This window comes from Corylus avellana, chromosome ca1 (assembly GCF_901000735.1).
Source record: "Corylus avellana chromosome ca1, CavTom2PMs-1.0".
Lineage (NCBI taxonomy): Eukaryota > Viridiplantae > Streptophyta > Magnoliopsida > Fagales > Betulaceae > Corylus > Corylus avellana.
In genome coordinates, this window is record NC_081541.1 from 34,013,708 (window position 1) to 34,028,219 (window position 14,512).

At 38.4% G+C, this 14,512-nt stretch overlaps 1 protein-coding gene across 2 annotated transcripts; it reads left to right on the plus strand.

Moving 5' to 3' along the window:
* The first annotated feature begins 6,716 nt into the window (after positions 1 to 6,716).
* LOC132167462 (uncharacterized) lies at positions 6,717 to 14,171 on the plus strand. Of its 2 annotated transcripts, XM_059578448.1 has the most exons (12): positions 6,717 to 7,065; positions 7,718 to 7,827; positions 8,725 to 8,794; positions 9,635 to 9,782; positions 9,878 to 10,015; positions 10,999 to 11,138; positions 11,556 to 11,603; positions 12,161 to 12,271; positions 12,359 to 12,540; positions 12,980 to 13,101; positions 13,664 to 13,740; positions 13,827 to 14,171. In XM_059578448.1, the coding sequence occupies exons 1-12, from the start codon at positions 6,895 to 6,897 to the stop codon at positions 13,935 to 13,937; spliced, it is 1,428 nt and encodes a 475-aa protein (XP_059434431.1). In that variant the 5' UTR covers positions 6,717 to 6,894; the 3' UTR covers positions 13,938 to 14,171. The 2 variants fall into 2 exon arrangements, with proteins under 2 accessions (XP_059434431.1, XP_059434432.1); XM_059578449.1 differs by lacking the exon at positions 8,725 to 8,794 and having other exon boundaries at positions 9,892 to 10,015.
* The last annotated feature ends 341 nt before the right edge of the window (positions 14,172 to 14,512 follow it).

The window sequence follows — 14,512 nt, forward strand, 5'->3', positions numbered from 1 at the left end:
TTCTCTCGTGTAGGGAGAATATTTTGGCAAGCCCGCCAAAAAAACATCTGCAATGCCTTCGATCCCCTGAATTTCCATATGGATTTCCATAGCTCTTTATTTGATTGCATGTTTGACGAGGAGCCCTGTTCTCTGTCCAATCCACTCTTTGCTAAATGATAGCCACTACGAACAGAATAATCACCATTTTTAGTAGCTCCCCACACCAACTGGTCTGGCCGATTACCAGGACAAATGGCCAAGCTGCAAATTCTGTCCACTTCCAGGGGAGAGAAATTTTCTTTTAGAAGCTGCACATTCCACCACCGCTTTTCTGGGTCAATGAGCTCACAAACTCGTGCATATCTAGGGAAAGAAATATTGGGTGATTGAATCCGATTAGTAGAAGTTGAAGGGATCCATCTATCCTCCCATATTCTTATGGACTTGCCATCTCCAACCCGCCACAGCACACCTTCCTTAAGAATATCTCTAGCTTTCCATATGCTTCGCCAAGCATATGAGGGATTTCTCCCTAGATTGGACTCCAAAAAGGAGCAATCCGGAAAATATTTCGCCTTAATTATTCTTCCAGCTAGTGACTCTGAATTTTGCATTAGTCGCCACCCTTGTTTGGCGAGAAGAGCTTGATTGAAGACTTCTATATCCCGAAAACCCAAACCTCCTTCGTCTTTGGATAGGCTCATTTTTCCCCAACTCATCCAAGCAACCCGTGATAAGTTTTCCTTAAAACCTCACCAAAATCTTCCCATCATCGAATTAATTCTGCGGCACAAAGTCTTGGGAATCTGAAAGAGGCTCATGGTGTAGGTAGGTATGGCTTGGATAACTGCCTTTAGCATTACTTCCCTTCCGGCTTGTGAAAGAAAATTTTCCTTCCATCCTTGGAGTCGGTCCCAAATTCGCCCTTGAATACTTTGGAAAGCCCGAGTTCTAGATCGGCCAATGAGAGCCGGGAGCCCCAAATACTTTTCGAAGCATTGAGTTGATCTAAGTCCGGTCACCTCCAACAATTGCTCACGAACCTCCCTATTGGTGTTCTTGCTAAAGAAAATTGAGGTCTTCTCCATATTGATCTTTTGCCCCGAAGCTCGCTCATAAATTCCAAGAATCTCCTGAATTTTTTGCCATTCCATAACATTAGCCCTTGTCTAATTCCTCGAGTGGGTTTTATGCACCCATGGGGCTGCCCGTTAACTATCACCGAGTAAGACACTGTTTTGACACAAGTCATAATCAATTGGACCCATCGTTGATTAAACCCCATCTTCACCATAACGGACTCCAAAAAATTCCATTCCACCCTATCGTAGGCTTTACTCATATCCAATTTTAGCGCCATGAACCCTTTTTTACCTTTGATCCTCCCATTCATAGTATGGAGAGCCTCAAAAGCAATAAGGACATTATCAGTAATGAGTCGGCCAGGGATGAATGCACTTTGATTTTGTGAAATAATACGATTAAGCACCGTTTTTAGCCTATTAGCCAAAGTCTTAGCAATGATTTTATAAAAAACATTGCATAGGCTAATAGGTCTAAAATCCATGACACATGAGGGTTTTTTCTTTTTTGGTATGAGGGCTATATGAGTAAAATTTATAGCAAGGTCAAACACATTATTATTCAAAAAGCCGAGAACAGCATCATTTACCTCTTTACCGACAGTGTTCCAAGAATTTTTATAGAATTCAGCTGTATATCCATCCGGGCCAGGAGACTTTAAAGGAGCCATCTGGTCAAGTGCCTCTTTGACCTCCAAGGCCGTGAATTCCTTAGTAAGGGAATTATTCATGTCCTCCGTTACACAAGAGTGCATCCCCACCAAACAGCCCTCCACATCTGTCGTACCCCCCGTGGTGAACAAATCCTGAAAATAGTGAGTAAAAGCATGACACACCCCCTCAGAGCTGGAATGAGCATCACCATATGCATCAGTAATTTGTTCAATGCGATTTGAACGTCTTTTGTGAGATGCCCAAGCATGGAAGAACGAAGTGTTACGATCCCCTTGTCTGTACCAGTTCAGCTTAGCTCGTTGCCTCCATGCTAAGTCTTCTTGTTCCAGAATTTTTTCAATCTCTCCTTGAAGACTTCTTATTTCAGCCACATTTGTTGGGGACTCTTCAGCTTGTAGCGCTACTAGCTGAGCCGTCAAACTCCTCAGATTACGTTCCACATGGCCAAACTTTTTCCTACTCCAAGCACTTAAAGCTGTAGTGCAGGAAGAAAGTTTGTTTTTAATTGTGGACATCCCATTGTGCATTGTCACCCCCACTTTCCAGGCCTCCTGGACCACTAAAGAATAATCTTCCTCCAAAGCCCATTTAGCTTCATATCGAAAATTCCTCCTGTTGGCTCTATATTTATTTTGCCCATCACCCCACTGTACAAGCACCGGGTTGTGATCAGAGGACCTTGCAGCCAAAATATAAACGTCGAAATCCCGGATCTTTTCACACCATTCAGTATTGCCTAGTGCTCGATCCAACCTTTCTTTAATGAGCTCTTCACTTTCCCTACCATTTGTCCACGTAAATTTTGGGCCTATAAATCCCAAATCTGTTAGTTGACATGAGACCAAAGCTTCTCTAAATCCAGCCATTTGATTTTCCTTTCTGGGTGCAGCTCCCACTTTTTCAGAATTGTCCAGAATCTCATTAAAGTCTCCAATACATAGCCAAGGGCTAGGGGATAAGTGTTGGAGGAATTTTAACAGGTTCCACGCTTCCTGTCTCTTTGTAGGGTCCGGGTGGCCATAGAACCCCGTCAGTTTCCACCTAAAATTTTCAGATTGGTAGCTCACCTCCGCATTTATGTGACGCCGTGAATAGTTTTGAATTGTGACCTCCCTATCATCTCGCCATAATAAGGCCAAGCCTCCGCTGCGTCCCACTGAGTCCACTGTAAAAATTCCGGTAAAACCCAACTTCATTCTAATGTTCTCCATTTTATTCTGTTTACATTTTGTTTCAATAAGGAACAAAATGTCGGGCCTCTTCTCCTTCACCATCTGGTGGAGGTCTCGAACTGCACGGGGGTTCCCAAGCCCCCGGCAGTTCCAACTGATAATGATCATGGCTTACGACGGAGCTGCTCAGCAGCCTCCGTCGTAACACAGAGCTCTAGGCCAAGAGGCCCTCCTTCTGCAAGTCTGTCATGGAGTTTTCCTTCACCACGTTAGAAATAACTTCCTTTTGGGCCAATTTTCCATTATGGTTTTTACTTTTCCCATCCACCAAGGAACAATGTTTTTTTGACCAAACCTGTTTGGGCCCAACCTCACGACGTAGACCCTCCAAATTTGGGCTAGGCTCTCTTTTGCGCTTAGGTCCAGATCTATTGGCCTTATTCACCACATGTCCCTTGTTGTTTGGATCCCCGCCAAAACTGGGTCCCACCCCGCCTCTAGCTTGTTTTTTGATACTTCGCAGGGACGTATTTGGGGAGTCTTTAAGACCCAACTTTTCATTCCATAGAGGTACAGAATCACCTTTTTGGTTTGATTTAGCTGGGGAAGGGGATTTCCTCAATCTCTCAGCTTTAAAACCTTGTCTGTTCCCAGATTCTCGGCACTTTTCCATATTTTGAAAGCTATACTCCTTTTGGCAATCAGAGAGATTTCCTCCATTAGCATTAATGGGTGAGCAGGATTTCCTAGAATTTCCAACTGAGGCACTACTTTCCATTTCTGGGGATCCCCTGTGCCGGTGTCCACTTTCCGACGTATTCTCTTCTTGCATGGTCGGATTCCGCCAGTCACTGTCCACCTTTGTTTGCCTACCCTCCGTTTGCCGTCGAGGGTCGTCCGCCCTTAGCCATAATCCCCATGGTGGTGGCCCTTCTGTATGATTCATTCTCCTTTTTGGTTTCGAAGGACATCCTTTCGCTCCATGTACGATCCGGCCGCAATGGAAGCAAAATAGGGGAAGATTCTCATATTTGAAACTAACCCAAACCGCTCGACCCCCAATATGCAGCGCACGACCCCGTTCAAGAGGTTTTGTAATGTCAATGTTGACCCGAATACGCAAATAGCGCCCCCATCCCGATCCATCCCTCGCTACGTCCACTTCCTCGAGAGTACCCAGTGTCTCTCCAATCTTCGTGCCCACCACTTTTGACATACAGTTTAACGGCATTCCATGGATTTGGATCCAGCAGGGAGTGTGGTGGAAGTCCATTTCAGATGGTGGGATCTGCCCATTAACCTCGTTGAGAACAAGTATCTGTCTTTCAAACGCCCATGGCCGGCCCTCCATGACCCTCTGTTGATCTCCAACATCAGCGAACTCAAAAACCCACAGGTCATCTTGAATCTCCCTGAAAGATACGATATTTGTCGTACGCCACAGACGAGAAAGAGTTGTTTTGAATGCTTCTTTATTGATCTTTCTTTCAGCCCAGATCCTGCCTATTAGAGATCTTGCACTCTTTTCTTGGATTTCAACGGTGTCCCCTTCTGTGATTTGTATTCCAACTTGCTCCCCCAACGTGAGTGGGTGTTGGCCTTCCATCGTTGTTTGTTCCCCACTTACACTATCTGTTCCCCACTTGATTCACAGCTTTAAACTCCACGTCCGGCTACCGGTAGGAGACTCTTGCTCGCCGCTGGTGTTCTCTAAAACATAGAGAAACCTAGGCACTAGTATAATGAAACCCCTTGCTTACAGGAGAAAAACAGCAAAATCGTCTTCCACCCTCTCCCTAACAGAATACAGGCAAACCAGTAAGCACCACCTCAAAGGCTGCACCAACCGTTGCCCCCATTAGGTTCTTCGAAGGTAGAAGCCCCAAATGCCATAATTGACACATCTAGTCAATATCTATTTAACGGACAAGGATTTTCTCAATTTCACTTGACATTAAGAGGAATTATTCTATGGTCAAAATCAACTAATGATGTCATGTCATTTACATTTTTTGACATGATAATATATTTATCACATGACATTATTTACACCGTTAGATATAAGAACATTAAATTCTAACTTTAAAATAAAATGACTCATTTTCATTTGACTTGAAATTCACAAGTGTGCTATCCTTAATTCTCAATAATTTTCCTTTTTTTTTTTTTTGGTTAAAAAAAAAGTAATAATTTACTTATTTATTTTGACGTCTTCTGTCTTATTCACTCTTTATTTGTCTCCTCTAGCCTATCTATGATCTCTTCCCTCTTTGACGGTCAATTATTGATGACCATTTGCCAAAGAATTCAAGAAGAGATTTCTTCTTTATATTAATTTTATTTTTTTATTTTTTCGTAACTATCAATGATTCATAGTTACAGCCCACTACCATTAAGAAATTATCTTATTGTCATTAATCATACATAGCCATTAGTAAATCATAATTTTCAGTAATACTCATAATGACATTAAAATATTTTCCTAGAAGCAGTTTTCGTTTGGTACTCGATGGAGTACAATATAGGGTAAATCTCAAACTAATTTTATTATTTATTTTTAAAATCCCTGTCAATTTTTCTCTAATTCTATTAAATATTAAACATTAACCAATTAGCATAAACTTAATTAAGTTTTTGAAATAATTGAAAAGTATATAGCTAAATTAAAAAGGTGGAAAAAAAAAAAAAACCATGTTGCACAATTAAAGAAAGCAATACCTTTTGTCTACGGGCATAACATAATTTTGTGTAATTGCCTGTTCGAATTGTCGCCAATTAAGAAAGGGTTTGATAGAATTCTATGTAATTGACTGTTTGAATTGCAATCAATTTTAAAAAAGGGTTTGGTTTTAGGTTGATTTAAACTAGTTTGTTTTTGTTTTTAAAACTGCCTCACTTGACAAATATGTTTTTTTTTTTTTTTTTTTTTTCATGTTGTTGGTCAACATTTAAATTTTCAAACACAAATAATAGTTAGGTTAAGGATTATTTAGAGATTGGGGGGTTTATATCTAAATTAATTTCTTCTATAAATATTATGCATGACTTAGTAGCTTCTCCATTATATTACAAATTACTCCTGCATTGGAATAGATGGAGAACAAAATGCTTAAGTTTAGAGATAATCATATCCAGATAATGGTTGTCTGGAACAAGATGGTGAGGTACTACCCTATGAATATAAGGCCATTTATACTACTTCAATGCGATGTGAAGTATAGCAACCTCCAACCTTGACAATTTCTTATCCAAGCCCTAATATATATATATAATATCTCATTTTTTAAGAGCTTTCAACGACACCCGGACCAACAAGATGGGAAGACACTTGTCGGCCAGGCCCAAGACCTACCACACCATGGCCAATTTCCCCTTTTGTCAGGTTAGATAGCGGCTTTATCATGCCAAAAAAAACCTCCTCCAATATTAGAAGGAAAATCATTCATGCCTTATAACAAAATTTTAGCTGGAGACTCCAAACCTTACTAAATAGAGACGGGAACAATGAGTTTATATAAGAAGGGGAAGATTCTTTACCAATAACTCATTAATTTAACCTTCAAAAGGTTTGAGTAGATGCTGAGTTAGAAGGGAAATCACGCACAGGAATGATTAAGAAATAGCTTGATGAACTTATATCTATAATCCAAAAAAAAAAAAAAAAGGTTTGATGAGAGCATCCAAAACGGTAAGTCGTAAACTGTTTGTCGTTATTTGCCTTTGGATTCTGGCGGCGACCCAACCGTCCCTTATTTCTCGGCCCAGATAAAAATAACAAAAACAAAATGTCGTTTAATTTAGATCCGAGCAATTGTACCATTTTCACAAGCACGAACAGACGAACTCCTCGCAAATTTTCAACTTCAACTCTGCTCTCTCTCTCTCTCCTCCGAAGATTTGCAGTCTTGCAGAAATACCAAAAATAAAAAAAGTTCCGTATAGCGAACAGTAACGGATGACGGATCCGCAGGAAGCTTCATAGAATGGCGGAGCAGAGGATCGAGGAGGAGGAGAAGACGAAGGAGGATAATCTAGATCGAGAGCTCTTCAGCTGCTTGCTTCAGCCTGTGACAGCTGATTCCGATCCCCAATACATCGGCATTCGTCGCCTCCTCCTTTTCCGCAAGTCCGAGTCCGGTGCTCTTCGTCGCAGAGTATGCTCTCCCTTCCATTGCATATCACATGTGATAAATGCCGACACAACAAAATTTGAACAATTTAACTTGAAAGTAATGGTTAAGATTTGGAGCTCGTTAATTCGTTGCATTGTCCTATGTGATAAATTCTGAGGCGCCAGAATCTGAACAATTTAATTTGAAAGTAATGGTTAGGATTTAAGGAACTCATTGATTCATTGCATATCATATGTGATAAACGCCGAGGTGCTGAATTCTGGACAATTTGATTTGAAAGTAATGGTTAGGATTTAGTTAACTAAAGTTTCCTAAGAATTCCAGCGGATCTTGATCCTATACGTGAATACGTGTTTGTATTTGTATATATGTGTAATTAGGTTTTCTTAATTGTATCTATGTTTGGAATTTGGAAATTTGTGGATGTGTAGGGCATGGATTGATATATTGGTAAAGGATTCGACGTTTAATTTGTTGGTGCTGTTGTATTCCGATTCATAGCAAAGTTAGGTTTCAAGGACATTGAAAATTCTCCTTTATGATTTGGTTTCACTTCATTTCGAGCAGTAGATTCACTTTTTGGACTGATCTGTTAGTACTTTTTTTTTTTTTTTTTTTTTTTTTTGGGATTTTTGAAAGTTCAAATAATGGCACTCATTGTATTTTATTAAAGGACTGGAGATGCAATGGAAAAGGTTACGTGGCCTACCGTAATTTCATTAGCAGGCCGAGGAATTGGGAAAGTTTGCAGTCACCAAGCCTCCAAGGCACTCCTGGAAACAGGTAACTGTGACTGGAAATCTATACTCAAATTCACTTTTGTGAAGTGAGAATTTCATTCTATTAGCCTCACAAATGGGGATTGTTATTTCTGTAGTATTGGGTTGATTGGATAATTATAATCAGTAGGATTATGTTATGCTGTAAACCTAATATTGTAATGAATGAGAATCTCCACATTTGAAATGTAATTGTGATTTTTAATTAGTCACAGTCTAAGGTGGGATGTCTTGTATCTGATTGCACCTTTGTTGGCCACATTTTGTGGAAGCTGAGCCTGGTTTAATTTTGTAACACGTTATAATAAGCACTAACAATCAAGCATGTTAGCTTTGCTTTGTTGTATGAGGCAAGGGCTAGGGTGGAATAAGATGATATGGTAGTTTGGTGATTAACTAGATTCCAACAGTTTGAGATTTATTCTTTTATCTTGCATTGAGAGATTCTATGCTCTGATGGTGTTATTGCAGCTCTTCCCTTTTTCCCGTCCTTTTTTGTTCCTTTGCTTTTTCTTGAATGGGGGACAGATGGTGTGGTGGTGGGATTTGGGGGTGCTAGAAAATAGTTACTGGTTGATATTGTTACTCTCAAGAGTGTTCAAGCTTCTTGGATGAGTTGAAATATACATATGTTGTATGACGCCAATAGATAAGACCCCTAGATCTTAGGGCATCTTCTCTTTCTTCTGTTTGTCTTTTTTTTTTGTTTTTTATCAAGTTCATTAGTTTTTCTAATATTATACTCCTGTCTCCTAGACACCTATCAATACTTCTTCTGTCTGATAGCCAGAAACCACAAAGAACTTTTATGTCTAAGAAACTTTCAAAGTTGTGAGTGCTATTTTGAATTTATGTTTCATATAATTCTGACATCAGGATAATTTACTCATTGATGCATCAGTGGGCGATGGATTCCACCTCAAAGTCCGCGTTCCCTTTTGTTTGAGGTGGATAGCTGGAGTTCTAGCAGGGTATGATTGCATTCTGTTATGGATTTTCATTCTTTATACTGAACTTATCTTGCTTAATTCTTTCTTTACTTTTTATTTTTTTTTAATTTATTTGATTGCATTATTCTGGTGCTAGAAATTAGGAACTGTGTCATAGACTAGTACATTGGGTTATGGAGTGCAGGATGTTCAAGTAAGGTGTACTTGTGTTACAAGGGAACTGGCCACGATGGAATGCCTCCTCCGCATTCTGTGTGTGCATCTTTAAATATTTGATACTGAAACTAAGTTCTGATTGATCATTTTACCATTCTATTGTACCATATTAACCCACGGAGACACATCAATGATTTTTTACCCAACATGGGTTTCTCACATGTTAATTGAAACTTGTATATTTACTTCATTAAGTGTCATGTGAGTGACAAGATGAGGTTACATTTTTTTCTTTAGAAAATAAATTTCGTGTATGTGTAGTTTAAGAGAGAATCTTTCTTTACACGTCTTTAATTCACTGAACTGGACTGTGTCTTTGTAGCTTATGAGACCTTGAGAGTATGTCACTGCAACATTCTGATTATTATATATGAGTATATCTTATTTTAAGAATGGTTTTTTAGTTAATTGGGTATGAGACTTACATTTGTCACTTAATCACACAAAGTATTAACAAAGGAAATCGGTAACAACCGCTTAAAAACTTACAGAAACCTGCTCTATAACGAACAGAATCTAGAACTAAACAATTGGGAGGAGGTTCTTTGAGCAGCACTTGAGACAATGCAAGAGCTGAATACAGTTTTTGTTACTACTCTTCTTTAATGCTTTCTAATTGGTTGCATGCAATTTTTCTTTTTACAGGACCTGCAAAGTGGCAATCCAAATTCAAGTCACAGAACAAGTTTTAGCTCAAACGCAAGTGATAATGATCGCCCACGTCATCCAGGGGGTGAACTTGCATATTCTTTTGTTGGAATGCATTGCATCTTTGATCAGTGCAAAGCCTCTGGTAATTTTTCTTTAAGTACCCCCATATGTTATGTTTCTGCTTGTTGTCATAAAGTTGAGTTGCATAGAAGAAACCCTCATTAGCTTAATGTGCAGTTACTGTTTTGAAGTTTGGGCACATGAGTTCTGATCTGCTTGCATACGGGGCGTCAGATGGAACTTTGACAGTATGCACTGTGTCGGAGCCACCTTCAATCATCAAGGAATTGAAAGGCCACACCAAAGATGTCACAGGTTGGACTGACTGGTATTGTTTCTGTGGTCTTTTCTTATATCTTACATGTTGCTATAACTCTAGGATATAAATAAAATGGGCTGAAGATAGGACTACTACGCTTAGGCACTTTCCCTTCTTCACCGAACAACACGAGGGGTAGTAGGGTATTATGCTGCAGCCCCAAAACTTCTCATGGAATTCTTAATACTTTATGGTACTAAGGGTATTCTCAATGGCTTTTGGGGTAAATTGCACGTTCACCCCATTTGAATGGGATGGTGGATGAATCAGGGATTCAAGTCCTATAGGATGTGCGAGCCGCTTGCCCAAAAGAAGATTTGGAGAGAGAGAGAGAGAGAGAGAGAGAGGCATCCTTGATGACTCATTTGTTCCACTATATGCTAATAAGGCACTCTTCTACAACCACCTACCATGCGAGCCCTCAAAACCTTAGGAGATTACGATAAAGATATTTCTGTTGTTGGTGGAGCTCAATGACTCTTATCATGCAAAAGGAAGAGATGTTCTGTATATTTGCCTGCCCTTTACACTTGGTACAGACGTGAGGAAATATATTTCCATGTTTTACAGCCCTTTTGAGGCATATTGGTAAAATAAAAATTTATGACGTTCCCCATGTTAGGACTCTTAATTGCAGAGGCACACTGGATGATCAAATCTCCATGATAAAGGGTGAAATTTTAAAATTTGATCCAGAAGCATTAATCATTAAAGGTGTTCTTCAACAGCATTCCATTGACCATCTTAAAATGTCATTGCATGATATTGACAACATGTTGGAGAAAATGATATGAATCATGGGATTCTAATCCTTTTGTGACATTAAGAATGTTCAGATTCTGTTTAAGTATGTGTTGGGCACAAACCATATCTACTGTTGACATATTGTTAACGAAGATATATATGCAATGTATTGAATTGGCAAAGTATTGCATTTATTTTGGCATCGCATGCTTCTAAAATACTTGTATTTTCTCAGACTTTGATTTCTCGTCAAACAATCAGTACATTGCATCATCGTCAATGGATAAAACTGTGAGAGTATGGGAGATATCAAAAGGACTTTGCATTCGCGTAATCTATGGAGTTTCTTCACAATCATGTATTCGTTTTCACCCTGTAAGTATACAGTAAAGTCAATAATGTTTGATCACTACAAACCATTGCAATGTTTTTGTATGTTCAAAATCCTCGTTAGATCAACATTTTTAAAATGTTAATTGTTGCATATGTGAGCCTGTGGTCTAAATCAAGTTGTTAACTTTTTTTGGATCAAGCACCTGTGCAAACCTTTGAGATCTTTTGGTTTCAATTCTATCAAATATCACATTGAAGTTATTATAGATCAGTCCTCTTATGAAATTGTTCTGTTCTTGATCTTATTTTAGCTTTAGAGGCTTCGTGTTTTCTCATCTTTGTGTAGATGACTGGTGTGCATATAGTAACAAAAAGAAATCCTGTCCTATATCGTATGTTTTTTATTTACTTTATTTTTCATTAAAGATTTTGGTTTCTCTTTCATCTTCTTTGATGCAGGTAAACAACAACTTCCTTTCAGTCGGCAATGCAAACAAAGAAATCACTGTAATTACTGGATACCCCTTTCTTTCACATCTTAAGAAAAAAGGAAAAAGGTTACATCCTGGTGTAGCATGATAGCTTCTGGTTTGTTGTCTCATTGAGATCATAATTTTCTTTTCTTTTTTTTTGGGGGGGGGTTGGGGAACTTCACTTATCCTCCCCCGTGCGAACTGTCATGGGTTTTCAATCATAACCTTGAATTATCAAAATTTGCAATGTTGGGTTGGGTTCCCAAGGGGAACAAAAGTACATTGCATCAGAACATTGAAATATCTTCAATGATAAGGATTATACATCTTGACCAATTAAAAATCAGGGTGCTTGTGAGATGGTATTACTGTAAGTTACATATATCAAGTGTAACAATTTTACATAAACTTGACAGAAAATGCACATTTATTTTTCATAAGCCTGCCATATCATATCCTAGCCCTGCCATTCACATCCTCCTGATGTGAGAGTTTTAGTGTGAATATTCTTATATCATGTTCATAGCCCATGTCCATATCATGCTTCATAGATCCTATCTGATCGATGTCACTTCTACACTTGTATACCAGGTATTCAATTTCAGCACTGGGAGAATTATTAATAAAGCAGTCTTTGACGGTGAGGTTACCTCTATGGACCATGATCACACCGGTCAGCTCATCTTCTGTGGGGATTCACAGGTGTTATCTATATATATCTCACATCCTTTTGATCTGACGAACTTACATGTTCTTCTTTTGACATTGTTACTGGAACAATATGTGCAGGGATGTATTTACTCAGTTAGTATGAACTCTCATACAGGAGTATTATCTCGTTCGCATCGCCATCGAAGTAGCAGCAGACGCAAATCTCCAGTCACAACTGTGCAGTACAGAAGTTTCTCCCTGCTTGCTCGTGGACCTGTGCTGCTGGCATGTACTCAAGATGGAGGTTTGTCTTTCTTCAGGTCTGATCAGCTGAATATGCCTTAAAACTTGTAAGGCCATGTTTGGTTGATAGGTATGGCATGAAGGAATGGAATGAGATTCCCATTATTGCCAAGACCCACATTTGGGGCATGGGTATCAAGATCTCAGTCCTATTGTTGAAATGTTTTTACCAGATTTTGGGGTAAAATCATACTACGGGGTGAACATGGTATTCTGACTCCCACACCATAGAGACAAAATTTAGTAGTTTTTCTCTTTTCTTTTTCTACCGAGTACACCCAGATGAAGGTATCAGAATACCAAGTCTAAGTGCTCCCAAATGAAGTTATTTGAACCAACTGCTTCTGAATAGTGGGAGGAATAGGTATCTCATTCCCAAATTGCATTTCCATCAACCAAACCAGGCCAAGGTCTTTATCTTGGAGCACTGACAATAAGGTTGCCTTGTTGTTGTAGTGTCGCTTTGGAAATACAAGGTTATTTGACTCTTCGTTGCTCGCTGAAGTTAACTCCACGAATACATAGCATTCGAGCTTCCTTCTGTCCTCTGCTTTCCCTTGAAAAAGGAGAATACATAGGTTTGTATGTCAAGATCAACGTATTATATTCTCCATTACAATTTTTACTGTACATTGTTTGGAGTGCCTTTTCAAAATACAGACTTTCTCAATTTTGCCTAAAAATGTGACATGACTAAAGAGGAAACACTTTTTTGCTGCCATCTCTCCAGGCGTTATCAACTCTCTCTCTCTCTCTCTCTCTCTCTCTCTGATAGTGGGCTGTTTGGATATCTTATTATAATTTTGAGTAATGCTATACATACTCTCACTTCTCTACACCCAATGGTGGTTTTGCTTTTTCCTTGTAATTTTATTTTATTTTATTATTTTTTTTTAAAAAAAAAATTGTTTTAAATTTGTACTCCTGATTACTTTTTGGCATAGTAAATTGAGGGGAATCCAGAAATGTGAAAAGGTAATTTTTCATGATGTTGAAACTCCAAGGCTATGTAAAGATAACATAAAATCGTTAAACTGAGATTTTCTCTACATTTGGATACTTCCCTTCAATCAAAAAAAAAAAAAAAATCCTTCTGTTGATTATAGAGATCTGATATTGTGATTTACTTGTAACATGTAGTTGCTGGAAGTGAGGATTCGAATGTCTACTTCTATGATTTAACTCGGCCCCGGCATACATGTGTAAACAAGCTGCAGGTTCATCCTATTTGCCAATCAGGTTTTCATGGTTAACTGTAGTTATCAATCTGCTTTCAATCTGACCTAAGCTATTGTGACTGCAGGGTCATCGTTTTCCAGTTATCGGTGTCGCTTGGAACCACGGTGAGAACTTGTTGGCATCATCTGATTTCTATGGAATAGTAATTGTATGGAAGAGATCAAAGACAAGGTAAAATAAACATACAACATTATACAAGAAATTTCCAACACATACTCAAAAGGCTGGAGCAGGACATCATTTTTTTTTTTTTGTTTTTTATTAATTTTGCTGCTCGTTTGTGAAAATTGTTTTGTAAATTGTATAATTCAGATCAGGAAACTGAGTGACATTGTGAGTGCCATTTGAATCAACGTTGTGGTCTTCAACTTTCCTGTTGAATATAATTTGATAGTACAAAATTTTTAAATTTTAACCTTAGCAAATACCATATGCTTCCTATACTCTATGCTAAATTTTTTAGTATAACTCTTTGTGGTGTTACACATTAGTACCCTTCTACTACATCAGTCTCTTCTTTTTTTCTTTTTCTTTTTTGGATTTTGTGAAGCCACAGTTGGATTATATTTTGCATATCACCTACATGTTTATCGCACATGTAAATTTTACATCATGATGTCATTTTATTATTAAAAAAAACGTAAAACTTATGAGTAATGATGTTATTTGCACCTATTTATCACATCTATTTCACACTAGTTGATGTAGCGTGTTTTAAGTAGTTTTTTATATCATCCATTAAAAAATAAA